The 25455-nt window shown below is 47.7% G+C and overlaps 9 protein-coding genes across 13 annotated transcripts; 4 read left to right on the top strand and 5 right to left on the bottom strand.

The window, feature by feature from the left end:
• Positions 1–200: 200 nt before the first annotated feature.
• SPPG_06192 lies at positions 201–1607 on the bottom strand. 2 transcript variants are annotated; one of them, XM_016754396.1, is made up of 2 exons: positions 1155–1607; positions 201–1087 (listed from the first exon to the last, which is right to left on the bottom strand). In XM_016754396.1, the coding sequence occupies exons 1-2, from the start codon at positions 1591–1593 to the stop codon at positions 336–338; spliced, it is 1191 nt and encodes a 396-aa protein (XP_016606535.1). In that variant the 5' UTR covers positions 1594–1607; the 3' UTR covers positions 201–335. The 2 variants fall into 2 exon arrangements, with proteins under 2 accessions (XP_016606535.1, XP_016606534.1); XM_016754395.1 differs by having other exon boundaries at positions 201–1607.
• Positions 1608–1749: 142 nt separating this feature from the next.
• SPPG_06191 (uncharacterized protein) lies at positions 1750–6592 on the top strand. The gene is made up of 28 exons (XM_016754394.1): positions 1750–1824; positions 1896–1938; positions 1996–2113; positions 2171–2326; positions 2382–2488; positions 2553–2699; positions 2758–2849; positions 2931–3103; positions 3163–3374; positions 3432–3555; positions 3621–3773; positions 3827–3910; positions 3969–4055; positions 4119–4196; positions 4255–4341; positions 4397–4524; positions 4587–4684; positions 4743–4813; positions 4867–4983; positions 5052–5150; positions 5210–5307; positions 5365–5441; positions 5501–5674; positions 5730–5768; positions 5841–5939; positions 6000–6076; positions 6148–6345; positions 6408–6592. Exons 1-28 carry the CDS (start codon positions 1782–1784, stop codon positions 6468–6470), a joined length of 3042 nt encoding a protein of 1013 aa, XP_016606533.1. The 5' UTR covers positions 1750–1781; the 3' UTR covers positions 6471–6592.
• On the bottom strand, positions 6559–8694 carry SPPG_09356 (ribosomal protein S12; the record flags this gene model as incomplete). The annotated part of the gene is made up of 9 exons (XM_016757515.1): positions 6559–6594; positions 6665–7228; positions 7332–7447; positions 7521–7574; positions 7645–8142; positions 8199–8288; positions 8361–8414; positions 8480–8560; positions 8628–8694. The coding sequence occupies 9 exons, from the start codon at positions 8692–8694 to the stop codon at positions 6559–6561; spliced, it is 1560 nt and encodes a 519-aa protein (XP_016606532.1).
• Positions 8695–10383: 1689 nt separating this feature from the next.
• On the top strand, positions 10384–11193 carry SPPG_06188 (uncharacterized protein). The gene has a single exon (XM_016754393.1). The coding sequence runs from the start codon at positions 10391–10393 to the stop codon at positions 10886–10888; it is 498 nt and encodes a 165-aa protein (XP_016606531.1). The 5' UTR covers positions 10384–10390; the 3' UTR covers positions 10889–11193.
• Positions 11194–11256: 63 nt separating this feature from the next.
• On the top strand, positions 11257–12797 carry SPPG_06187 (permease). 4 transcript variants are annotated; one of them, XM_016754389.1, is made up of 3 exons: positions 11257–11293; positions 11397–11467; positions 11550–12797. In XM_016754389.1, the coding sequence occupies exon 3, from the start codon at positions 11637–11639 to the stop codon at positions 12714–12716; it is 1080 nt and encodes a 359-aa protein (XP_016606527.1). In that variant the 5' UTR covers positions 11257–11293; positions 11397–11467; positions 11550–11636; the 3' UTR covers positions 12717–12797. The 4 variants fall into 4 exon arrangements, with proteins under 4 accessions (XP_016606527.1, XP_016606528.1, XP_016606529.1 ...); XM_016754390.1 differs by having other exon boundaries at positions 11397–11472; XM_016754391.1 differs by having other exon boundaries at positions 11384–11472.
• SPPG_06186 (uncharacterized protein) lies at positions 12703–16316 on the bottom strand. Its single transcript, XM_016754388.1, has one exon. The coding sequence runs from the start codon at positions 16195–16197 to the stop codon at positions 12790–12792; it is 3408 nt and encodes a 1135-aa protein (XP_016606526.1). The 5' UTR covers positions 16198–16316; the 3' UTR covers positions 12703–12789.
• A 109-nt stretch (positions 16317–16425) lies between these two features.
• On the top strand, positions 16426–17846 carry SPPG_06185 (uncharacterized protein). Its single transcript, XM_016754387.1, has 7 exons — positions 16426–16481; positions 16544–16638; positions 16716–16767; positions 16856–16884; positions 16943–16976; positions 17043–17084; positions 17168–17846. The coding sequence occupies exons 1-7, from the start codon at positions 16463–16465 to the stop codon at positions 17197–17199; spliced, it is 303 nt and encodes a 100-aa protein (XP_016606525.1). The 5' UTR covers positions 16426–16462; the 3' UTR covers positions 17200–17846.
• SPPG_06184 (uncharacterized protein) lies at positions 17284–23826 on the bottom strand. Its single transcript, XM_016754386.1, has 15 exons — positions 23755–23826; positions 23520–23669; positions 23334–23424; positions 23141–23265; positions 22933–23067; positions 22725–22863; positions 22597–22664; positions 22397–22519; positions 22073–22341; positions 21810–22013; positions 18541–21713; positions 18396–18471; positions 17871–18334; positions 17588–17809; positions 17284–17510 (listed from the first exon to the last, which is right to left on the bottom strand). Exons 2-15 carry the CDS (start codon positions 23601–23603, stop codon positions 17317–17319), a joined length of 5367 nt encoding a protein of 1788 aa, XP_016606524.1. The 5' UTR covers positions 23604–23669; positions 23755–23826; the 3' UTR covers positions 17284–17316.
• An 87-nt stretch (positions 23827–23913) lies between these two features.
• Positions 23914–24915, bottom strand: SPPG_06183 (uncharacterized protein). The gene is made up of 3 exons (XM_016754385.1): positions 24759–24915; positions 24585–24688; positions 23914–24502 (listed from the first exon to the last, which is right to left on the bottom strand). Exons 1-3 carry the CDS (start codon positions 24887–24889, stop codon positions 24027–24029), a joined length of 711 nt encoding a protein of 236 aa, XP_016606523.1. The 5' UTR covers positions 24890–24915; the 3' UTR covers positions 23914–24026.
• Between the last annotated feature and the right edge of the window lie 540 nt (positions 24916–25455).

Genomic DNA, 25455 nt, shown 5'->3' with positions numbered 1-25455 from the left:
CTTATTGAACAAGTCGGGCCCGTGAGATATGTGAGGTATATAATGCATAAAGTCCAGCTTTAACGAGATGAGCTGGGAGATGTGTTTGGCATCCGATAAAGGGGAGCTATAATATGTCCCATCCTAAAAACAAAGCGAGGACGCTGATGTGCAATTGAAAGTACGTGGCAAATCCAACCAGTAGTAACAATGCGAGTGACTGCCTTCTCATTTAAGTGACTTGTCTTGTCATATATTGCAAGGCCATTAAGCTAGGCCATCTAATGGCAGGATACCCCAAAAATTCAGGCGGAAACCATTCTATTCTGTTAGCTAATCGAATTATACGCTATTCTTCATCTTCGTATTTTTTCCAACAGTGTCAGCTTTCCGGACTTGAGCCAGTCACGGACAACTCCTTCCACATGAACTTGAAGGGCCGCCTCGGTCATGACCATTTTCCAGCGAGGATGTCGTGTTTTAATGGTCTTTATGATTCTCTCCCGAGAAGCTTCCCTCCCCGCCAAAGCAGATTGAAGAATCAACAATGCCTCGGCGATATCATCTTCATCTTCCGGAATTTTTTTCATGTCATTCTTCTTGCGCTGGATTTGATCTAGACAAGGCATCGGGTCCGGCATGCATACCATTCGATCTAGAATCATCCGTGAGGCAAAGGCCTTATTGGCTGCAGTGAATACGGAATTTTGTTGGAGAATTTCTGCGTCCCAATCCTCCCGAGATAAATCTTCCTCTACTGACATATGTATAGGGCCACCGTACATGTAACTCAATCCGCCTAATGTTGTGGTGGGTAAACCTCTAGCGTGGGCAAGGGACCGCAAGTCAACAAGATTGTTTAGATGAACAGCATAGTGCTTCTTCAGCATGATGGCATCGTACGCAGCTCGAGCTCCGACTTTTGAAAAGGAAAAAGAAGACAGTAGTTGTTTCAGATTGGTTGGGAATCTGTCCGGATGGAACGTTCTTGGTTGACCCCAACTAGTGCACATGTTGTAAACTTGGAAGAATAGGCAGAGGCGATGACTAAGCGCCAGTTGAAGTATAGATGGCGCACCGGCTTGATGGCGTCGGGCGCTAGAGTACTCTAAGATGTAAGAGGACGGATATGCTAACTGGGATTTATGATTTGTGTAAAGAACCGTTTGACTCACGAGCGGCAAACCCGCATGCCCGAACGTCTTGACCATATAAACGCAAAATGTTTAAGGCCAAATTCGCCTCGTCGCGGAGTCTGATGATATAGATGTGAGGATCTTTGTGTAGGGCAACCAGTCCACTGCGTTCAAAGTGTTTCGTCAGTCGATCTGTGGATGACGGCACTATTTCAGGAATATAGAAGAATCGCGTAGCATCTCCAGAACGAGTTATCCCAATATCCTTTCGACTGTCGCTCTGCCTCGGTGCCACTAATGTAGAAAAGGATGAAAATCCAGGATCTGACCATCTTCTTCCATGTGTTGAGGTTTGTGGTAAAGCAGCGATAGACGCTCGAGCATGTTTTGTTCTACACCGTGTATCTGCCATCCAGGAGCATATCAAGAGACCACGGTGAACTCCTAATCCGTTCCCACTACATGTCGGGACATTCATTGGAACATGGAACCTGAGCAATACTGGTAGCGATTGCCTGGAGGAAGTGCCCATTTGCATCCGCGATATCCCGTGATCGCCGATTGCATAAGCGCTGCGCCAGCAATGCCCCGCAACGTCCAGTGGTCATAACTTGCAGATCCCTCGACATTCACACCGAGCTACCTTTTGGCGCTGTTATAACTGAAATGGATCCACAGGTGGATTTCACAAGGAGCTCCCCTGGCGCAGGTAGAAGCACCTTCGAATGTTATCTGACCCTGTGGGACGTTATTGTTGACGTGTGAGGGTGCGTGTAACAGGCGACCAGAACGGAGACAAGAGTCCTACAAAATCCAATACCAAGTACGTTCGGCTAATACTTAATCTACTTAGTGAAAATATGTACTAATTAATGTCTAGAAATGACTTCAATATCGATGTTCAACAATATATGAATATGAACCATTTTGAGCAATTGATGGCAATGTTTCAAAGTCATCAAAATGAGGATGGAAGCTCTGGCTTTGATATCGACAAGGTATATACGTCTCTACTTGTACGATATGCATAGCAATTTACCAATTCTTTTGGTCAGTTTCGTGAAGTCTTTGGGAAAGTTGTGGGGGGAAATCTGACATACGATCAGATGACAATGCTTTTCATGAAGATTGATGCAAATTCTGATGGCACCGTGGATTGGGATGAATTTTCAAACTATATGATGACAGGAGCTCTGGAAGGTGGCGAGACAGTAGGTTGCGTAACACGTAATGGGGTTCCTTGACGGTATGCCGACCATCATTTAGCATAGCATTTTCGATGAGAGAATCAAGAAGCTTTTTAATTCTCCGCACAAGGATATCATAAAGCGACTCGACTATATTCCAAAGGAACGGAAGTACATTAGCGTCAGGTATGGCCAACAGTCAGAAATCTGTCTAATGTAATAACCACCCGACCGTCCCCCTTTTATCCAGTCGCGAAGGATGTGTTTGCCTCTGGGCTCAAAATTTGAAACTCCAGCGGATAGTTCATATAAGAGATTTCAATCGTCTATCATGGATAGCAGATGCAATATATATACACGACCATAACCGGCTTGTAACCATCACGGATGATCGACAGTAAGTGCTCGCTCTGCGCATAATTATTCGTTCAGCAATTGACACCTTCTGCCTTTAGGCTATGCGTATATGATGTTCTTTCAATAAAACCAAGATTAATCGTAACCTTATCGCAACTGGAGAATAACCCACTCTGCATCGCATATGGTGGTACGTTTACCCTCTGATGTCTACATTCGTGGTCCGGCGGCCGACATTGTTTGTTATATATATATTGGTCTAATCTGCTAGGGCAACATGATGAAGAGCGGGACTTTATCTTATTCGGCGATGATGGGGGATACATCAATGTGCTTACTTTCACACGGAAATTTTTTACCGAGAATGAAGGAAACGAGGATTTGACACCCGCGAAATTGGCGAAGAGAGAGAGTCTCAGGAAACATAATGCTTCTTTTTATCGGGTACGTGACTTGCCGGTACCTCGTCGTATACCCTGACTTACCTCTGCGTGACGTCTTAGAGAAAGATTCACAATGATTGGGTAGTTAAAGTGCAGTATTACCAAGAGATCAATGCATTCGTCTCTTGTGCGCCAGAAAGTGCAAGATCACTGGTCGTAGGCGACCTTGAGAGGAAATCGATACGATATGTCCATGTGCCGAAGGGAATTAAGGCGTTCGAGTTCTGCAGGCGGCCCAGCTTTTTGGTGACTGGAGGACGAGACAAAATTATGTGCGTGATTATCCCCCTGTCTGAACTGTAGAAACGAATGCTGATTATGTTGTCTAGCCGCTTGTGGAATCCCTACGTACTATCGAAGCCCGCTGGCAGCTTGCATGGACACAACACGGCCATCGTAAACATCGGCATCAACCACGAAGAGGGGCACATCATCAGCTTATCAGAGGACAGGGTAAAAGCTGCGAACTTCAGAATCAGTTGTGTTTTCCACTTATTTACTTTTTTCTTCTTGCTCAGGTTATCAAAATTTGGAACGCGCGCAATCTGAACTGTTTGCAAACTCTGACCGAAAAGCTACCACAACGATCCGATGAATTGATATCCGTGATGTTTTTCGATTCCATCAACAGACAAATAGTCTTGGGAAGCGACAAACTGGCAACATGGCCGGTGAGTTATACACGCATCTAGGTATTTTTAAATGACTTCTAAATATGCATCAGCTATACAAAACGTTCAGACACACCGTATCACGCAGTCACGATACCGGCGTAGTTGCAGCCATGTTTAACGAAAATTTCCATCAGGTTCGGCATTTAGAGAAAGCGAGACCATCCTACTGGAATATGCTGACAGCAATTGCAGGTCGTTAGTGGCGCCCAAGATGGAACGGTTTGCATATGGGATCTTGCTTCGGGGAGCCGAGCCTTCTCTTTCCATAATGCGCATGGGGTACCGAGACTACTGTTGGCCTTTTACCTGGCCCAAGCGAACATGACATATGCATTTTGACAGAAACTCGAAATCACAGCCATGTGCTTCGATAGGAGCGGACGTCGATTGGTGACTGGGAGTCGGGACGGAATAGTAAAGGTGGGCACCTTATTCACTACGTCAGCATCTAGTCGTCCCTGATTTAACAGCGTCTCAGATGTGGAACTTTAACAACGGCCAGATACTCCGTAAGATGATGAAGGACAATCTCTCGGAGACTACTGATGTTTTATATGTGGAGATGGTATGCGGTAGCTGGAACATGAAATGGATCTCAACTGCTGACTGGACTCCATCAGGGATCGAATCGTTACATCATTTGTGTGGGATGGGATAGAAAGGTGTCCATATTCCTGGACGACCCAACTCATTTTGAGGCCAAGCCAGTCCGCATAATGAATGGGTCGGGATCAGGTGCACATCGAGGGTGAGCGAAAATGTTGCCGCTGGAATGTCACCGTGTTAAAAACTGATAGATTGTCTCCAAAGTCATCAGGATGACATATCTTCTGTAGCATTCTGTCCTCCGAGTATGCTAGCTACAAGTAGCGTGGATGGAATTATAGTCATTTGGAGTTTGGAGTCTGGTGTGTGGTGGGCTGGAAGCGTCTGTCGGTGGAATGACTTGCTGATGAGGCTTTGTAGGCTACATCAAACTCACACTAAGCGAGCCATTTCTTGACTTGCGAAGTAAAGAGGAAAAGGCTATTGAAAAGGTAAGAGCTGGCGCGCACCGTTCCTCTCACTCTGCTAATATCGCAACCTTTAGATCCTCTTCCTTCATCCTTTAGAAAGAAAAACGAAGCGAACGCGACCTTTAGCATCTTGTCATGCCGATGGATGCCTTCGATTTTGGGACACGTATGAGGGCACTATGCTGTACGAGGTGAGGCACATGGTAGACAGTTTGCATAACCGAAATTAGCAGCACTTACTACGCATCCTTGAATTTAGATGAATTGCCAGGTAACAAAAGAAGAAGGACTGGCGACTATGGCCCTCAGCTCGGATGGCACTCTTTTGGTAGTTGGGGGATCCAAAGGGCATGTGAGGGTAAGCATGACGTGGCTCCCTATTTGGCCAAACAATGATTAATGAGTCAAGTCATGCAGATTTTCGAAGTCAATGTAAATAGCATGGTGACGGGTCAATATGATTCGTTTTGCGTGATGAAGAAGAGTTGGAGAGCCCATGTCCAAAGTATCTCAAGGTTAGCTCATGATCCATGAAGGATTTGGAAGAACGCGCGCTGACACTTCCCGACTAGCGTTAACTATGCAAACATTCACAACGTCATTCTTACTGCCTCCAAGGATGGGACCATTCGTGTATGGACAGCAGATGGTATGGTGCATATGAACTCGCTGACTGCCGAACTTCCCTAAATGAACCGTCGACTCTAGGAACGCATATCGGGGTCTTTGGCCAAGATGACCCATGGGTGCTGGGTGACCCATTTACATACCAAGAGATGCCTGAGGATGTGAAGCAGGCGTCAAGAATAGAGGAGCAAAGAAATCAGCTGCTAACCAAACATCAGGAAATGCTCAAGAAAAATGTTATAGATACGTGGAGAGGTAACTTGGAGGCATCTCATCTTATTATTATAAAATGACTAATGACGTTGGACAGGTATATCGAGAGAACTGACAGCGACAATGTCAGATGACGGTATAGTGGAGCATCTGCAATTTTGGGCTGATATCGGCCTTTTGAGTTAGTTCTCATATTCTTTTCTTCCAGGAGAACAAGGAGATGAACCCGAAGGGGGTATGACGATGGCCAACATCAAGCTTCTACGATGTCGAGCAATCCAGGCACAGGTCGTCAAACATTGGACCGGTATGCATCACTTGAATATAGCTTTATGCCCCAGGAGTATACGCTCATGCTGGATACCAGACCTCTACCGGAAAAGGAAGAGCGCCACAGATTGGACGCTTTCCCCAGACCTCATCAACCCCTCTGATACGAATAAAGTGAGTCTGTAGCAAAGTGTCGAGTTCTTGACTTGATTAATCAAGCTCCTATTGCATGATCTTACTCCAAGCCTCAATTCTTTTCTCTCAAAACGGCGCGACGGCATCATGAGCCTCGAACGTATCCTAATGTCAAATATGATGCCGTATATCACATGCTGGCTTACTATCCATTAAACGAGGTGCCGCCTTCCCCTGGGCCTGGCGCCAGACTGCGACATATGCACAAGCTCGACACTGTTAAGCCACATACAGCACCACCAAATACAGTAAGTTTTACCATTAGCTTCGCACTGTACTTTGACAATATTAAAAATAACAACTGCGATAGCGAAAAGAACGAATGACGCCCCAAAGCGCCGGGAAAATTCTCGGCGTGGGTGCGGCAGAATGACCAGAAAGTCTAACGTTCAAGTATATGAATTGCTTTATATGTCTAAGCCCTTTGCCTGTATATTATCCACACTGTTATAATAGATACACTATTTCTTTCCTGCTGCATCACCAGTCTTTGGTTTCTGAGAGTGACAAGGAAGAGGGAGAGGTAAATCATATAGACTAGATTCAGAAAAAGAAAAGTGATAGTACCTTTGTTCCGTATTTGGACCTCGATTTCGTTCTGTTCACCACCCCTTGGCAATCCAACGCACCTCTAACAATCTTGTATCGTACACCAGGACAATCGGACACACGCCCACCTCGCACCAAGACGACAGAGTGCTCCTGCAGATTGTGTCCTTCGCCAGGGATGTATGCAATAACAACCTTTCCTGTTGTCAATCGGACTCGACAGACTTTTCGCTGGGCTGAATTTGGTTTCTTTGGTTTCACGGCAAACACTTTAAGACACACACCACGGCGCTGCGGAGCACCATCCAATGCTGGAGAGGCAGGCTTCTTCTTGCGGTCTTTGCGGATTCCGCTGATGACTTGGTTGAGAGTGGCCATTTGTCGTGCAGGGACGAGATTTGAAGACAGAACAGGCTTGGGAATAAGGGGGACGAGAGTGCTAGGTCTCGCTGCAGGAACTGGCCGGGCAAGAATAGGCAATGTACGCAGGATTTGGGGATGCCTTCTCGAGGCTAAGCATCGTACTGTCGACAGCATGATGGATGAAGGAAGGATTGATCTCGAGTTCCAACCCAGCGTTGCCTGCAAAGCAACAACGGTTGTCAAGCTCGGTCATGTGTGCATCCGATCAGGTAATATGGCGCGGTGTGGCGTCTCCATGTGTAATACACTACCTCTAGCCTACAGCATCTGCTACACCCAACCCTTTGCACACTACACAGTCTTTACAAAAAAAGCAGCGGAGATGTTGAGGGGCATCATGTTCACGATCGGATGATGCCGGATGGGTGAACCCTGTCACTATAAAAACAGGCAGCTGGATTAAAACCAAGAGGGAGAGATTATGTATGCAAACGGATAAAGGGTAACTCACTTTGACAGGATGTGCATGCCTTCTTATTTGACACCTGCCCACTCCCTTGACATGCTATATAATGTGAGAAAATAGTGAATATGGTCCCATTAATAGAAAAGATTTTTTTAACAATATCACCAACCTTTACAATTCCCACAACCTTTACACCGTTCCCCTTTCTTCTTGTCATGCTTCCCACTGGTATCGTGCCGAAACCCGTAACCATCACATCGTGGACATTTGGTTCGCGTCCTCATTTCGTCTAGGCGGGGTGGGGTTCGAGGTGGTCGGGTCCGCCCTTTTGTCTCTGGCGGCTGAGACGTCCCTGATGGTGGTATGTTCGGAAGCTGATATCCATTGCTTGCGGGTACGGTCATCAGTGGTGGAGGGAGGAATGTTCCAACCATTGCTCCAGGTGTGACCATGTGCGGCAGCATATAGGGCGGTGGTGGTGGTGGTGGTGGACCGAGCAACGGATTCCACAAGATCGGGGGTGGGGGGAGGAAGGGGGACATGGGAGGGGTGTGCAGTTGTTGTTGCTGCTGTAGTTTCTGCTGCTTTTCTCTTTGCATGGCCGCCGCTTTCCTTTTTTCCTGTTGTCGAAGGGTCTTGATGTCCAAAACTCCTATTCCATCGCAATCTAGGAGTCACGGAATCAAGGTCCGTCACTAGCGTCTATGGGACTGGTGCCTGTACCTTTACAGTCACGACATTCCATACATCGCAAGCTCTCCAGTGTTCCATGCGATCTAGCGCCGTCCTTTTTGGAATGGACAAATCCACGCGCTGTGCATGTGATGGGAAGGTGAGAAGCGCCCTAGGATGAGTTGGGTTCAGAATATCACGCTGCTTTCCCACCTTTACACCGTGAGCATGGAAGTTTTCCAACTATCACGCCAGATCCGTCGCATACTAGAGGAAATAGTACATAATTAGTTGAACCTTGCAGCATTTGGTCAATGGGGTGGCCGCCATACCTTTACAGGTCGCGCAACGTTTGCATCGAGTCTTTAGTGGTTTGTCATGCTTTTCTACGGAATCGTGTGCAAAACCAAAGCCTACCGGACATATTCAGGTGTTTTTAACGGGCCACTCGACGAACGATGCAGACTATACCTCACTTACCCTCACAACGGGGACAGGCGGAACGACTATTGATGTCAGACAGGGAGCTAAGACTGACGTCCGTCATTGAATTCCGTCAAGAAAGGAGCAAAGAAAACCTCGAACCTTCAGTCGTCCTTCTCAGTGAGCTGACGTCGTGGCGGGCTGACTAAGACAACTTTTTGTTGTACCAGCGAGTTGCCAATGAAACACAAAAGAAATTTACTTCCAAGTTGGTTCCAGTCATCATTAACATTAAAATTATTTAGTTAATCCCCCACATATCATGCTAAACTAAGGACGTTTTAACTGAATAAAAGTGCAGCTGCATATCTCCCCCATGGAGGGTAGGGGTTCATACTATGATAGATTAATTACAAGCGGTAGGAAATTCAATTATGATAACAAGATTGACCTGTATACATGACCAGCAGTCAAAATCTGATCGAACTGTTGATAACTTGAGATGGGATATGACAAAGATTAACTGGTTTGGAGAGCAACTTGGACTGAAAGTTAACTTCTAACAAATACGTGTATCATTTGGAAAAGCAAAGTATTACCCAGATGCAGAAGGAATTCAAAGTCTTGTAGAGCAAAGACAGTCTATGGATGAAACTGAACATATCTCATCAAAAGATCAGAACTAACAGGAGATGGGTATCGACTATTAATAGACGCCAAGGGATTATACGGGAACCGTCCTGGAGTCGGAGATTGAAAAGTTTGAACGGGAGATGATTTTATCAGGGTTTTCCTTATTGGGAAATAGGCGAACATTCTCAATTATGTTCAGTGAAAACAGACAGGCGATTAGCCTCATATGAAAAAGGTCACCAATATCGTAAATATATTGTACTATTCGCATATGGTGACAGTTGAGGACAATAGAAATAGACCTCAAACCGCAAAAGACAAGATCCACAATATGTCATTAAACAGTATAGCGCGAATGATAGGAAAGGAGTTGAGGAAAGAGGTTTTGACATACAGCAGCAGTAGGTAGTCATCAGAGACCAACTGGGAAACTAGATCGGCAAGTATATGAGACATATACCTAATCATCAGGTCTGCCACGATGGGAGTCACCAACAACAATATGATAGCCAAACCATGACGTCTGTGATGGAATCACCAGTTCATAGATCTCTATAGGTGAAGCTGGTGCAAGCAGTAACCACAAGTTCAAATCTTGTCGTTGGTGGCAATTCATATGAATGGGCTCATCAATAATGCAAGCCGCTGTGTACTGCTAGGCAATGTGAAAATGTATATATAAAATGTAGGCGGAGCAAAACATCGAGCAACCCGCCACCGTACTGGCCCGTCACTTGGAACAGCCACACAAGGAGCTGACAAACATGCAGGCCCCCACGGTAGAGTGCAGCGGTGAAGCTCGTCCACCACCCGAGAGTTGTTTCTCCCGCCCCGATCTTATCCTCTCCACCACAATACTGGCCCGTCACTTGGAACAGCCACACAAGGAGCTGACAAACATGCAGGCCCCCATTGCGATGAGGAGAAAAAGGAGGTGGCCTATGGCCGGCATGGAACTCTGCCAATTTACTGGTTTTCTGTTTTGCGAGCAGGGTGTATACAGTAACTGTGTACTGCAACACAACTACTCGACAGAAAAGATAGTGGGAAGAGGAGCGCGTGAGAAAGGACGCCTTTTATACGCGCACCTCCTGCATGTGGCTTGCAGTATGTGGCGCATTAGTGGCGCATGAACTGGGTGTTAATCGTCACAGACGTGGGAATATGAGCTTCTTCGTTTCTTTATCATGGGTAGGGCTATTTTTCGCCGAACTATTAGCGATAGTTATACGGGCGGCTGTTCGTCGAGTGCTGATCCGCCAGCTGGTCCTGCTGCTCCGTCTACCAACGATCCGCCCACGAACGACACCACTACAAATACTGCTCCCAGTTGCTGGGCTTTCTGCACAGGTGTCATCACCTATATCAAGACCATCCCTTTAAGATTCAAAATCAATTATTGGGGCTTGAACCAGGCAGTCTATGATGAACTGAGGGGGCACTACGTGGCTTATCGGCTACAAAGGGAATGCTTCCGATCTGCATACCTTCGCTCGCGCGAGCTTGTGTTCGAAAGGCTCCGTCCTCTTACCCGTGCCGAGGAGGAGGGTTTAAGGCAGTTAGCCGAAGAACGGGATCCCGAAATGGGCGTGGATTATTGGGGTATCCGAGAATATGAAGAACAGATCCGTCAAGGCCTGATCGAGAGAGCACCTGAAGAACTAGTGCCCAGTGATGATGAATGAGTCGTTACTGAAAATCCTCCGGCTTTTGAGTCTCCCTGACGATATTAACTCTCGTGCGATGACTCTGGCTTCAATGTCGATCAAGAGTTCCGGATCAAGGCCCAGTAGGAACGCGTGTGGTGGTGGGCAATTATCCGGTTTAGAATAGCCGTTACGTATTGCGTGTATAATTGCCTAGTAGTAGTTAGTTAGCTTTTCGGAGCCAGTTTACGCTGGTTCATTCCCTGATGTAGTAGCTAGGGCCAGTTTCTGTCACCTCTACACTAATGTACAGATAGCTGCAATCATGATTGATGCTTACACGATCTGCTTACATGATCAACCAACCGCGCTGATGAGACTGGGTTCCCACTGCTGTAATCGGCGTCAAGAACTTTGGGCTGGAGATTTTTGCAAATCCTCAAGGTGAGAGCATAGGGTTTAACGAGTTGGACTGGAAAATAGCTGGATGGTTCTACTGTGGGTTCATCAGCGATTGACGTGTTGGACTGACAGCAGGATTTGATAGCAATCGGAGCGTTGCGGAGACCTTTAGCGGGGAGTGCGACTCACCCACGTTGCGTTCTTAGGGAGTCTATTGTACGGTAAATTTCATAATAACCAATTCTCGACTGAGCGCCTGGTTGCGTTATTCTGAACATTTTTAGGGCACGTCTACTAGGAATTATCGCTCATTAGCCCTCATACCATTATTCCCAGTCATCCTGTGTGCAATAGACTGCAGAAAACCGCCTAAACCTTCCATAAAATGAACAACTTTGCACAACGGGAGTTCAACTCCATTGTCATCGGTGGCTCGGTGCTTGCCTTGAATGCCGGTTTCATCAATGTTGTCACACTCGCCGGTGTGTTTACTGTGACAGTGTCCCACCACACTGGTAACGTCTCGCGGATTGCAATGGCGCTCCTCAACGCCGATATTACCACCCTCGCGCTGGTTACCAGCATTTTGTTCTCCTACATGTTTGGATCCTTCATTGCTGGGTTTATGGTGGGCGACAACAAATTCCGACTCGGGCGCGGATACGGATATGCCCTAATTCTCGAAAGCGCATGCCTTTTTGCGAGTTTCGTATTCTTGAGACGGGAGTTGATTGTGGGTGAATGGTGTGCGGCGTTTGCATGCGGGCTGCAGAATGCTCTAGCGACAAGTTACTCAGGTGCTGTTGTGCGAACAACGCATATGACTGGAATATGCACCGATATTGGAAACATCTTGGGCCAAGCATGCCGGCTCGACACCAAAGCCGAGCTTTGGCGGCTCAAAGTACACGTTCCACTTTTGATTTCTTATCTCATCGGCGGAATATTGGGACAGTTGTCCTATAGCTTCTTGCACGAGAAATCATTACTGCTCCCGTGTTTCTTTACTGGAGGGGTGGCATGCGTTTACCTAAGTCTTCCATTTGTAAAGGAGGCAACGGCAGTCTTACAGGAAACAGCAGCGCAAATGGGTCTTGTCGGAGCACACCCAGCTGTAGAAGTGCGTATCGTGGGAGACCCCAGCAAGCACGATGTGTTTGCGAAACTTACCGGAAGGAACGTTGATTTAGACATAAAGAACTTTTTGGCTGATATCGATGACGATGAAGAAACTGGAAATGCTGGCTCCGCAAAGCGTGCTAGTGTTGGGGCAGGTGAAAGCGTCAAAGTGGCTTCGCTAGGTCGACAGGAAATGGAAAAGGTGGGAGCTGGTACCAGATCGAGCCGGGCCGGAAGTTTGACCATTGCAACCACCCCGTTTGGACAAGGCGAGTACAAGGGCCAGCACGGAGGTGGGAGCGTAGAGGTTCTGTATGCTTCTCCATCAAGTTCGAGCTTGATGTAGGAGAAGAACACGAAGGAAATCCGTAAAGTAGCATAAGGCTTAACCACATATTCCATAAATAAAGTGTAGATGCTTAGCGAACAATCCCCAGCTGCTTTATCTTCACTAAGAAGTCCCTATATGCGTTTACTGGGAGCCAAACCCCCACTACTCCAATCATCAAAATAACATCAACTACTACCAGCACTAACGCCTCGAAGAAAAACTTGGGGGCAAACACCCTCCACACCATAAGATGGCGCCGAAAATGCCCGGCAAAAAGTGTAGCGGTGACAGTGGTAGCGGAAACCATTCCAAAATAAGTTAGAACTGCTCTACCGAGCTCGCGGTTGACTTGGTCTTGCGTTGAGCGGGTGAGTGGTCGCTTCCAGACCGCCAACAGCGGAGCGGCTAGTGCAAACAGCACATTTCCCGCAAATGTATTCAGAAGCACAAGAAGTGGAGAGATGGTCCAGTTAAGCTGCTTAACCCCAACGTAGCCAATGTCCCATTGGATGGTTGAAAGTGTCGTCTGATGGCCGGTCGCGAAGTAGAATCGTGACGATAGTAAGTATAATGCCACCAAATACAGGAATGTCCAATCTGCATTTTCTTGTTCTTTTTGAACGACGGATCCCTGAAGAGGAGCAGGTATGGGCGCTGGCATCGATTGCGGCGAAGAGAGTAACGACGTCGATGTCGACACAGATACCGGGACCTCTGGCCCATGCGCAATGTCCGCATTTCGCTTTTTACTACTCTTGTCGCGCCATATGTGGAGCATCTCCAAAAGGCATATAATTTGCAGGAAACCTACTCCAAGCATGATGCCCCCCATTGGCTTTTGAAACATCGTCAGGATCATATAGACCACGGATAAAAACACGAAGTATGATGCACCGACTGCGTTCGGAATGCCAAGGAAACAGACTGTTTTCCCACCGCTCGCATTGTTCGTTACGCCTAGAGCGTTCACAGCAGCCGAGGGTATCACATCAACACCCAAACAGTTTGGGTCGCTTGTCCAAACGAACAGACAGGTAGTGCTGATTGCCAAAAACCCAACGCGAGCCCACCAGAATTTGACCGCTGCCATATCCCATTTTGAGCCCGACAAAATATGATGATTATCGATGGTATCGAAAGCCCAATAGACTGCGGAAACAATCATTCCAATGGGAATAAAAATTCCAGGAAGAATCTTCCCCGTGGATTCCGCATTGTCTGAGGCTTTCATCACCTTTCTGATAGCCAGCGCGACAATTGGAACCATGAGAAACAACAGGACGGCTGCGGACGGGGATGCTACGGATGTGTGCGGAGTTGCGTTGAACGTGGGAATGCAATACGGATGTTGCTCTTCGCGACAGATTGTGGAGAATTGACTGATGCGGGTCAAGATCATAAATATAAGGGAATATTTGACAAGACTATCGCGTGCGGTATCACTGTCCAATCCGAAAGACCACAAAAGGTTTATGAATCCGAAAGCCTGTAAAAGGTAGACTGTTACTGCATCTTCATGGATAGTAAAGCTGTCAGAAGCGGCAACCAGTGTGTGCAGAGCAAGGAGAAATAATCCGAGCAGAGTGTTCGTGGAAATGATCGCAGAAACCCCTCTCTTGGTCATTCTGTAACAACACTGCACCAAGGTCGACAGCAAGTATGTTCCCAAGACACCAGCCGAGATAGCAAATGCAGTTTCGTGGTATGGATTGAGCGCGGAATCACCCGTGTCTTCGAGGCTAACCAGCCATTTACGAACACCCCCTGTCGCTACCAACAAGATCCCAGATATCGCACCAAGACCAATGACAGAGTACATTGGACTGACATCGGACGCCCAATGCACTTTTGCATACACAACTACAGACGCAAATGCAAGTGTCACTGCGACAGATCCAAGAACGATGAGAGGTACGTCGAATCGCGCCCAGATCTTGCGAGCGGCTACTAAAGTCCGCCGTGTGAAGGTGACGTATCGGCGGTATACATCCTTAAGATCCGCACTAGTAACCGCAGCATCATTGTTATTCGTCGAGAGCCGAGCGTACGCCATTTCTGCGCTGTCGAATAACTCCTTCAAATCGCGAATCGCCAGTTTTGCAGCCAGTCGTTGCTGACTATACTCCGTAATGTAATGGTGAACTTGTTGGGCATTTATTCGCATGGCTTCCAAAAGATTTCGACCATAATCCATGGATTTGCCGCTCAAGTCCAGGGTAGGCACAAAAAAGCATTCTGGAATTAAGGTGCCGAGATTTCCAAATGGGATTGGGATACCCAGCAGCATGGAAATTGTTGGCACAAAGTCGATTTGAGGCATTGTTCGATGGCCTTGGAGGAACACGAAGGGGTCATCAGATCCGAAGTCGGTCGCGTTGAGATCGCGCAAATAACTGTTCAATTCCACTGCAGCAGATGCATCCGTAAGTGGCCTCTTGCTGTACATGAACAGTCCAGCATTGATTTCGTTTTCGCTGTCGCCGCCGTGATCTCCTTTAGCATCCATGCCATGATCACCTATCACGAAAACTACTGTCTCATCATCCACCTCCTGAAAAATATTTGTTAAAACAGCATTCATTTGGGTAAGCTTTTCAGCCATTGCCGGATGTGCTGGGCCATATCGATGACCTGCATGATCAACCCCAAGAAAATGCGCGATCAGCAAATCCCAGTCTTTCGGCTCTCGTTGCAGCGTGGGTTGAAGGTGTTGGAGGATACCATTATCAACAGTATGGAGATCCCAAACCTCCAAAGAGGGATAAGGATAGCTTTCATTCATAGCATTCGGATACATATTGTCCCAGGTGTCATCTCCCATAAACACCACCCGTCTGCCAGTTCGAGTGAACTGTTCTATGATGTTATCCTCCCCGATAACCTGCCCAAAAAAGTTGCTACCAGCATCCACAAACGTAGGTAAGGTACCGGTGGTCAGAGCCTTCAAGCGCTGTAGAGTCGTGGTAGGGGGATCAGCCCGCACACGGAAGAGCAGCCCATGCTCAGGTTCGGTTTCCAGAATTCGATGTAGAATAGGTAATTTATTAATATAATAAGGTATCGATGAATTGTCTCCGCTCTTCGATGCTTGATGTGCTAGGGTCTCATTGTAGACCGTGAAGTCGAAACGGAGTGCATCGAGAATAATGAGGACTGCCCGGTTGTACCGAGGCGCATGCCAACACCCCTGACCTGTGATGTTCGCTTCAATAGGGGGCACCCCTTCCGGACGCCATGTTGAGCAGTTATTGCGAGTATCTAGCTCGAGCCGCGTAAGAAGGAACCCGCTTCCAAAGAGGTAGATGCCCGCAAGATGGAACAACGTGGTGACCAGGAGAACTAGTAACAGTTTGCCGAATGCAGACCATTTCGCAGGGAACGGGGATAGATCTACCGTACCAAAAGCCCGTGAAGATTGCTCCTTCTTTGGTTGGCCAGAAGTCTTAGTTGCTCGCGCTACTTGAGTTTGTCGTGCCCCTGACCTCCGCTTCAACATCGCTGGAAGATCTCCAAGATGGCGAAAAACTTTGGACGCTGTCGGCGACCGTCTCGTCGGCCCCTATCCTATTATAATTACTGTTGCGCCCCCAATTCCCCAATGTTCTGTCCTGTTGACATCAACGCTCCATCCCCTAGTCACTCGGTTGACTGAACCAGTGCGTCCACTGTTGACATGGCAACATGGAGCATCATCAGCATCGGTTCACCATCATGATCCATTCGTAGCTTTCCTCTTAAAAGTCAAATAGAGTCAACGAGAGATGACTGTCACCCACATAGGTACCTTTCCACTCATTTTGTAAGTCAGATGCCTTCACATTGTTGCTTATCATGCGATGCAGTCCTGTTCAAGGTAAAACCTGACATACCTCCTCAACAACTTGCGGAATTTGATACGCAAGTTCGGTCGTTGAAGCAAGTTCCCGGAGTGCAAAAGGTTGAATTCTGATAGGAAGAGATAGCTCTTCTCATAAAGTTTTGGTAGCAATGTTTATTGACTTTTTGGGTTCGCAGCTCTCATTTGGTCCCACTTTCAAAACCGACAGGGCTCGAGGATATACACATGGTAATATACTTTTAATGTTCACCACGATGCATCAATGGGACAATCCATCGTCTTGAATATTGATTGTCTTCACTATGCTCTGCCACAGCTCTTGTTGTAGAACTCCCCAATCAGCAGGTCAGCTCATATACTGCCCACCAGTCCGGTCTTTTGGCATTGACGCTTTTGCTTCCAGGCTTTGAATGATTACGCTGCCAACGAACATCACGGTATGCATCCATTATATGTGAGCAATGGCGGCGTGTTATGATTGATATACTTTTGAAAATTTTCAGTAACTGTCATCAAAAATCACATCCGTCCCGCCGTCATGGAAGGTATGTTGATCTGTCATTTGTAATGCATCTTACTTATGCTTCTGAATGCGGCTACTACGGTACTCACTGAAACCTCATTACAGACGGCATTTTAGCCATGGATATCGAACAATAGAGCTAGTCTGGCATGTCTCTGACCCATTCCTGTGATCCCCTATTCGACATATCCCGGCTTCATGATCAATTTTATAAATATTTACGGGGTTTATTTACGGGGTTAACAGCATGTATTTCATTCCAACCCTAAATCTTGCCCTATCCGTCGCAAACAAGCTCTGATGCCTTCTACCACCGCCGCCTCGTCCGCTGCTGCTGACTCTCGGGTGGTTCCATTTCGCGCTATCACAGCTAATAACTCACACAACATGGGGTATAAGGCAAACAGATGTGCCGATCTGCCTGCGAGAATGTGCGACCGCAATGGATCTATTCAACAAGTGTAAGTTATTCTATCACCGATACCGAGCAGAAGATGTCATAAACAGTCCGCGTCAGGTACGTACGCATTTTATCTTCACCCAAGTGCCGTACAAGCACACCAGGCCGCATATTTAGCGATTGCAAATGTCGCATAACGAGCGCTATCTCGTCATTGCGAACTCTCGGCAGAGGTAGTTGACCATATAGTGGTCGATCCGTTGCGTAAGAGCGGATCACGAACTTGCACTTCTCTAGCATTACAGGACCAACCACTTCTGCTATGCGGGTCCTTACTTGCGCTGTATCTGTACAAACAATAACATTAGTGTGATCGTAATGAGAGAAAATGTTGAAACTGCCACGAACCGCTCTTTGCGTCTGAACATAACCCGAACAATGTCTCCATACAGCTCACAGCAAACCTTTCGCGGGTAGCTGGCACCACGTCGCTTCCAAGTGGAAAGGCCTGTGGACCTGCAACATCGCTGGCCGTAAGCGGACCCCGAGGTTTTACCAGCGCCTCAATCCTCGGCGCTCCTGCCACAACTCCGTTAGTTGCTTGCACCTCTACGTCCTCAACGCCTCTAGTAGCGCTAGATTCCTCGCCAGTTGTAGCATCTTCTAACGTATTATGTCCAACTGCCTCAAGCTGTGTTGTGTAAAGCTTTGCTCCACTCCCAATGATTTCCACCAAGCGTCGCAGAATAGCTTCCGACGTGGTGGGTCGTCCCAAGTGGGGGAACACGTCCGACTCTATAGTGGTGAGAACCGAAATGTCGAAATCTTCGTCGGCAGACAATTCTTCGGCGGACAGTTCCGCTGGTGGCTCGCTGTGTGCTTTGGTGGTAAGTACTCCGTCCTCACAGAGAGCCCAAGTAAATCAGCGCGCACCTGCTTGGCAGTAGAATCCCCTCAAAAGTGTTTAACAGCTTTGTGTAGATACTGTTGGAAACCTCTTGCGGTAGATCTGGATTGGACAGTCGAAAGGATTAGACCAGCTGTGTATCACGAGTAAAGACACTTGATTTCCATGCACCTTCTACAAACTCGTTGAGAGCTTCCAGCCCTATCCTCGAGATTGTCATACATGTATTAGCGGCAGATTTCCAGAGTGGTGTGGTATCCTTGGTGCCTGGACTTGGACAGTCGTATTTGGCCTTCATAGGAACACCCAAGGCTTCAATGATGGCCTCAAATGGACCAGAGTACACACTCCGGAGTTTCGCATAACGCTCAAAAAGCTCCACCAAAACCTGCATACTTTTCTTTGATAGTGCAATGTATGTGAACCCTTTCTCTTTCTCTGCAGCGCCGGATGTTGGCCTTTGTGCGGATGAGTTGCGTGCTGACGCTGATCCGTCCCCTCGTTGGACGAACGGCAGTTTCACAAATCCGCTAACTGTTGTCAATACGACCTCCACGGAACCTTGTATCGCATCGATGTCCAACTTGCCCCCCGCAACGAGGTCGAGAACACTTGATTGCAACGGTGTTGGTTGCTCCAAATCACTGATAAAGTCTGCACGAATTCTGCTCGCTGTAGCGCCCGGTGGCGGATTGCTGTGGTAAAGCAAGAGATGCGAAAGCACGTTAAGGAGCTGTCGAAGCTCGAATAGGCCGAAGGTTGACTTAATGACTTCGTAAATGTCTGGGAACAGTGCGACATATGCTGTCATTGTGTCTTGGGTAAAGAATCCATGCAAAATCCTCATTGCAGGCTGTCCCCACCCGGTGCCCACAGCCACTCGGTCGGCATCTTCAGCGGAAGCTGCCAGATTTTCGTCCGATCCTGCGACAATTCCTGTTCCAATCCCTTCCCAGACATCCCAAGCCACTCGCATTAAGTTTTCTAACCGTATCTGCACGTTTCGCGGAATTTCTCCTTCTGCTAACGTCTTGGGGTATTGCACCAAACTTTTCAAGCTTTTCACGGCGGCCATGGATACCTCCGGTGATCCACCTAGACACCAAGACTTGATATAGTCCAAAAATAAGGCCCATGCACGATCAAATCCATCTCCCAGCTCAACCAAGACCGGCAAAAAATCCAGTAAACATTTGGATATACCCGATAGAGTAATTACTTTCGTCTCATCCCACTGCTTTGATGGCGTACTTCGAGAATGATGCATAGTAACGGTGGGTGTCCCTACGTCTGGAGAGTTGAGTCGGCCAGATGCGTCAATTTCACTAGAAAGCTGGACGCGCTCCAAGAGCGGGAACAACACCCCCCAGATGCATTGCTCCCAGGCGTCAAGGGTAAGCTTGGCACCATTCATGCTGATCGTCCGGAACAAAGTTTGATTCGCGGAGTTACGGACCTCTGGTCGAGAATCCGAACAAAGTTGCGAAAGATGCCCTAGCAGGAGCATCCATAAAGCATCCATAGTCCTTGTTGACAGTGGTTCTGTCAGCATGGCGATACAAGTAGACGCAGACCGCTTCATCGACGTATTTGCCAAGAGGGAGCTTTCTGCTATCATCACTGAAGAGTGTGATGCTGACGTCTTTGGATCCTGATTTGGGGGCTGTTGATTCGCGAGATGCTCTTTCTCAAGATCCTGACGCTTTGTCAACACAAAGTCGCTCACGGACCAAAGCAGCCCAACCGCGGTTAGACTGATATTCAGATCATCCATTTGCGATCCAAAACTACCCAGGGTTTCGATACATTGGTGCAGCACTGTAGGGTTCAAAACAGAAAGAAAGTCTGTGCATATGAGCTGTAGGCATGGAAACGCTACACGAACTAATCCTGCTGCTTTCGCCGTGGTCGCAGCGGTGTCGGCTAGAGGAGGGTTAAGAATGGCGTCTTGCGTGTTACCGGCTGTCGGAGCCTGTGCATCAGCTATTCGGGGTTTCCGGACCCTTAAGCTCACAACTGTCCGCACGACTTCGAGTATGAGCGGCCAACCGTTTGATATGTACTGGCCGCTATTTTGCATGATTTTATTGAGGGTTTCCAAGCCGGCCTTTTGCACATCCACAAACCAAGGGTAACGAGCTATTCTGTCCTTCTCCTCCGCATCCACGGTTGTGCCACTGGCGTTAGGTTCGACCAATGTCAGTCTGCGGATGGGCTCCAACAATTTCATTTCGATGTCAGCGTCTTTTAGATTTGCTGTTTGGATTGCCGCCACAAGGATGTCGCTCAACGTTTGACAGACCTGCGCACGCATCGACGATGTACACGTCGGAATGTGAGCAAGGTCCACCAGCTCACCAATTACCAGGTCCCATAGCGTGAAATTTGACGCTTGAACTAAGCGTGCAGTGTTGTGTAAAACAACATCGTGAATTTTAGCGACGGCGAAAGACTTCTCTTCGGCAACCTTCATAGAAGCGTCCTTCGAGGAAGTGCCTGCAGTCGTGGAGGTTTGGACAATGGAAGTCCGAGCTAGTTGACATAATGCGCGAAGAAATTCCATCAAGTTTCGTTCTTCCATGGAACTCGTACTTTCGAAGAGCTTCTTCGTGAATAGGAGTAATGTAACAAACTGATTCTCCATAGCAGAACCATGCTGGGGCGGCCCGACAATCGATCCACTGCGTAAACGATTTTCTTTTGTGTCGCCCAGCAATGCCATGGAACTCTGCTCTTTCCTTCCGGTCTTTCCGGTCGCAATGTATTTGTCTGCCACTTGTAATGTCTCCAAAATAAGATACCATGCCTTATCTTCCAGAACAGGGGATAAAGAATGCGCGACATAGATGAGTGCCCGAAGACACAACACATTTCGGTCGTTCAGTACGACACCGCCACGGGCTAAATTTTGTAAACTCGCCGGATGCAGTCCCTGGCCCGCATCCCCTTTTGCGTGCCCAAAAGCATCGCCGGCCAGAAAGCTCGGAATGCAAGACTTAGATAAAGATGCGAGGAATGCATCTCGTGGTGATGTAAGTCCCAGTAAACCCAGAACGCTCGTTATATTCTGATATGCTCGGATGACCATCGAAAAGATCTCGTCATCTACCGAAGCTGTAACGAGGAAGGATACAGCAGCTAGAATACCCGCCCATGACGCATTGGCCATCTCGATGGCAAGAATAACGTCGTTCTTGTGCTCGCTTGGAGTGCTGGCTTCAGCCAGAAGCGGCATAGCAAATTGAGCCTCGCTATCGACAATACTACTCATGCATTGAATGGCAAGGTAGATGATATAGGTTTCGGGTATGGCGGGTGGTTCCGCTTTATCTAGCTGATCTAAGCTGTAGACATAACGTCCACCAGATTAGTGGTGATACTTGCAAGAGCTTCTGCATAACCTGCCCACAATACTGGGCAGTGATCGGTCGTACCCTTACCACTGAAGCTTCATTTGCGCACCCGACGCTGTTAATGAGTACTGCTCCTCCGCCTCCATATCCACAGCTTCAGAACTGTTTGTCACCGGAGAGTGAAGCAGCAGCGCAGGCTTCTCCGAGACGACGATCCTTCGGATTGCGGTAATCATTTCATGGAACACTTTTGTTGTGTGCTCCTTTTGATCGTACGAATTATAAACAAATCTGCGCGGAGTCAGAAGAGGCCCAAACAATCCCGCCAAATTGAGCGTATTGAATCATACCGGAGTAGCCCAGCGTCGGCACAGAGGGATTTGTACACCTCCATGATAAGAACACGATGCCACAACGGGGCATGATCAGGTTCCAACAACCTGCAGAACATCGAAAGGAAAATCTCGCATTCCATCATCAGCATTTCATGGTACTGCTTAAGGATAGCGTGCACGACACGCATCAATCGACAAGCCAGCGGGAAATCAAGACGGTCAGAGAACGACTTGATGATGAGCGGGCAGACTCGTTCTTTCATTAAATTACACAGTTCTGCGTGCTTCTTAGTTGTGAGTCGAGAACCTGGCAGAATTTACTCTCAAATGACGACCTACGTCTTGGAATAGCTTCGGATGGTGGGAAATGACTGCCTCAATTAACTCTAGGCCAAAATATTTTGGCAAAGACTGCAGCGGAAGGAATGACGCTGGTTCGCCGCCCGTCAATAAGCACAAATCCTACCAATATGCATCCTGCATCCATGAGATCAACTCAACATTCAAGTAGCCCAAGAATATGCGTCGGTATCCCATACCTTGAACAGCATGCAGGCATCCTGCCCTGAAAGGCTTAAAGGGCGTACCGCGTTGAAATCCGTGTTCCCTATTAAAAGTAAGACCTTAGCCGCACATTGACCGCGCACTCGCCGCATGCACGTCAGACCTGTTTCAACGTTGGCCCGTTCATCCTCCGTGGCCACCTTGTCGAATACAAATGTGACCAATTGACGAACTGTGGCAGCCGCAGTATTATTCACAATAGGAGATTTTGTCTCTTGTAGCCGGAAACAGAGAAATAATGCCTATGCAAATATCTGGTTACTTTCAACCTCGTCCAAAGTGTGTCCGCTCAGAATAGTCGCATGACTAACTTCAGCCAGTACTTCTCCATGAACATTACGGTAATTGGTCAACAGCGGTAGTACGGTCTGCAAGATTTTCAACTGCAGCTCAACACTGGTAGTGATCAGATCGGATAGCGTCTTCAAAACCAGCATAATGGACGCCTAGAATTTTAGGGACTGCAGGTGTGAGAACTCGATAGAAATGATGGGCAGGGAGCATGCATTGAGGTCATACCTCTGGTATGGCCTGATGCGTTATCAGTCGCTGCAAGCACCCCACGGCTGTAGGCACGAGTTTCGCATTTTTGGTTTCGCAAGACATGATGAACGGCCTTAACGCTTCGTCCGTCTTTGCAAGCTCTGCGCAAGATGAACCCTAACAGTCATCGTCCACTCATATTTTTGGGATCTTCAGTAGCTCAACAGACCCACTGCAACAATATCCACGCCATCTGGCACTGGTTGTGTTTGAGGCCGCTCTTTGAGAGCGCGCAAAATGTACAGTAGTCGCTCCGCTGCCTGAAAAAAAAGACATGTGAATACTCGGGAGGCGCAAACTTCTTTCATGACCCACGTTCCCGTGAATTTCACCCAGAGCGCCGAATCATCCTTACCTCCTTTATTTCTGGATGCTTTCGCCGCGCTTCACTCGACAATGTAAGGAGCTCATTTTGCAGAAAGTTTGCCAACGCACTCATATCGACAGCCAAGTTTTCCACAAAGGAAAGGCACCCTTGCTGCCTCCGTGCTGTTCAAGCTGTGAACTGAAAGGAGGCGGTAGCGGCAATGGGGACAGCACGCGTAAGTCAGACTTCAAGCAAGCAAACGCGTTACAATTGGAAAACAAACCTGAGTTGCAGCCGGTAGGTACCCCGCGATGCTGAAATTGTTGCCGTCGATCCTTAAAATGCTGCTGATGTTGGTAAAACAACCTGGGCGCACGTGTATGGGCGGACGCGATACGCGTTTGCCTCTCGCAGGATGAACGCATCCTACACATCCATCGGCTTTGCAACAAAGATAGACTGTGGTCCTGCAATTGGTCAAATAAATACAAAGCAATTATCGATCACTAGCGATCTAGACGACAGCGTAGAGTAGCAGTTCTAAAACGTATTCTACTATGCTCTATTCTCCTTCCGTAAATCTTTAACTATATCATCCCAAGCTTTCCCGCCTGCCTTGGACTGGGGTTGCGGCTGTTGTGGTCCAGCTCGTCCAGCTGCGTTTACGGTCCGCATTACCTGGGTCATCTGCTCAGAAAATCCCTCATCGAGCTCGGGATGCACATAAAATCTTCGTCGTTTCAATCCGAACTTACGTCGCCCACCAATCAACTCCAATAACCGGGCATCTCCGTCGTCACTTGTTTGCGCGTCATTCCGTACTTTCCATGTGGCAAAAGGGCGGTCGGAGGCAGGCATAATGTCAGACAGGTCAACTGCGGTCTGACGGGTATTTCCAAAGAAGGTCAGAGTTTCTAGAATGATAGTACGGCTGGAAAAGGATGTAGAAGAGTCTGGAATGAGAAGCCGACTGACGTAGGGATTTACACAGTATTGAACAAGCACGGTAGATAGTCCACTTGTGACTAGAGCTAAGTACAGTCGACCGCACATAAAAGAAGGGAACCCAAGGTTAGCATTCTGCGCCATGCTTTCGGTACTATTGCGACGAACCTGCTCCCATCATAGTGCCAACAACTGCCAAGTTTGCATATTCAGCAAAAGCCAATAGGGGTGAAGCTACCGCACTGAGTCCAAAGGTTGTTGCGGACACTCTCCTGTGGACACGCCAAGCCCGCTGGTTACCAGAGCGCTAAAGGTTCAAAATACCAGACCAGAATTCCTTACTTGAGCAATACCAACGTCTTCTTCAACGGACCATGATACACTGGAGTCAGTGAGGATTGCGATACAAGACTACGACGTAATACGACGTTGACATATGGCGGTGGAATCAGCGCTTTCCAGGCTCTGTTCATGTTCGCAAGGAAGAAGGTTGGAACGTAGGAAACTGGATCTACCTGAAAGTCCGCATGTCGATATGCTGTGCCATATTTCGGTTGCCAGGATACGTTCCAGTCAAACCCTCCGATCCCAAATAATTGAAGTTTTCATGTAAAGCCAGTCAATGTCCACAAAGAATACCCAGAAGTCATGTCGGACATTTGCATGATAATCGCAGTGATGTCTCGTCCTCTGTTGTTTATGATGTTCTTTTGATCGCCGCATGTCACTCGAGCAAATTACCATACATAGTGTGGAGGTGATTGAAAATGGCACTAGGACCCATTATTATCCGGATAATCCGGTTAGTCATATCGCATAATCAGAACCCCCTCTATCGCTCAGATTGGTGTGGCATGCAGCGGTGTGGCATGCATGTAATGTTTTTTTTTTTAAACTGCGGTGAGGCGCATGCCGAAGGTCTATAAAAGGGGACCTGCTCCCTCTTCCCTCTTTCCTCTTTACCCATCCTCGACTCGAAAGCATCTGCGCAACCCTCATCGCGACTCTCAAGTCCAACCATGAGAATGCAGATGTGGTG

This window comes from Spizellomyces punctatus (genome assembly GCF_000182565.1).
Source record: "Spizellomyces punctatus DAOM BR117 chromosome Unknown supercont1.11, whole genome shotgun sequence".
In the NCBI taxonomy this organism is placed as follows: domain Eukaryota; kingdom Fungi; phylum Chytridiomycota; class Chytridiomycetes; order Spizellomycetales; family Spizellomycetaceae; genus Spizellomyces; species Spizellomyces punctatus.
This window is presented reverse-complemented; position numbering and strand designations above follow the sequence as displayed.

Coding starts and splice junctions, on each gene's coding strand:
- SPPG_06191 (XM_016754394.1), top strand. CDS start 1,782: ATGGATCCACAGGTGGATTTCACAAGGAGCTCCCCTGGCGCAG. Junction 1,825..1,895: donor AAGGAGCTCCCCTGGCGCAG/GTAGAAGCACCT, acceptor TGCGTGTAACAG/GCGACCAGAACGGAGACAAG. Junction 4,984..5,051: donor AGGGCACTATGCTGTACGAG/GTGAGGCACATG, acceptor CCTTGAATTTAG/ATGAATTGCCAGGTAACAAA.
- SPPG_06188 (XM_016754393.1), top strand. CDS start 10,391: ATGGGTAGGGCTATTTTTCGCCGAACTATTAGCGATAGTTATACGGGC.
- SPPG_06187 (XM_016754392.1), top strand. CDS start 11,637: ATGAACAACTTTGCACAACGGGAGTTCAACTCCATTGTCATCGGTGGC.
- SPPG_06184 (XM_016754386.1), bottom strand. CDS start 23,603: ATGAGTGCGTTGGCAAACTTTCTGCAAAATGAGCTCCTTACATTGTCG. Junction 18,472..18,540: donor TCTCAACGAGTTTGTAGAAG/GTGCATGGAAAT, acceptor TGTCCAATCCAG/ATCTACCGCAAGAGGTTTCC. Junction 18,335..18,395: donor GGGATTCTACTGCCAAGCAG/GTGCGCGCTGAT, acceptor CAAAGCACACAG/CGAGCCACCAGCGGAACTGT.
- SPPG_06192 (XM_016754396.1), bottom strand. CDS start 1,593: ATGAATGTCCCGACATGTAGTGGGAACGGATTAGGAGTTCACCGTGGT. Junction 1,088..1,154: donor GGCATGCGGGTTTGCCGCTC/GTGAGTCAAACG, acceptor CTTACATCTTAG/AGTACTCTAGCGCCCGACGC.
- SPPG_06183 (XM_016754385.1), bottom strand. CDS start 24,889: ATGAACAGAGCCTGGAAAGCGCTGATTCCACCGCCATATGTCAACGTC. Junction 24,689..24,758: donor AAGACGTTGGTATTGCTCAA/GTAAGGAATTCT, acceptor GCGTGTCCACAG/GAGAGTGTCCGCAACAACCT. Junction 24,503..24,584: donor TGGCACTATGATGGGAGCAG/GTTCGTCGCAAT, acceptor GACTGTACTTAG/CTCTAGTCACAAGTGGACTA.
- SPPG_06185 (XM_016754387.1), top strand. Junction 16,639..16,715: donor AAGTTCCCGGAGTGCAAAAG/GTTGAATTCTGA, acceptor TTGGGTTCGCAG/CTCTCATTTGGTCCCACTTT. Junction 16,885..16,942: donor TAGAACTCCCCAATCAGCAG/GTCAGCTCATAT, acceptor TTTTGCTTCCAG/GCTTTGAATGATTACGCTGC.
- SPPG_06186 (XM_016754388.1), bottom strand. CDS start 16,197: ATGTTGAAGCGGAGGTCAGGGGCACGACAAACTCAAGTAGCGCGAGCA.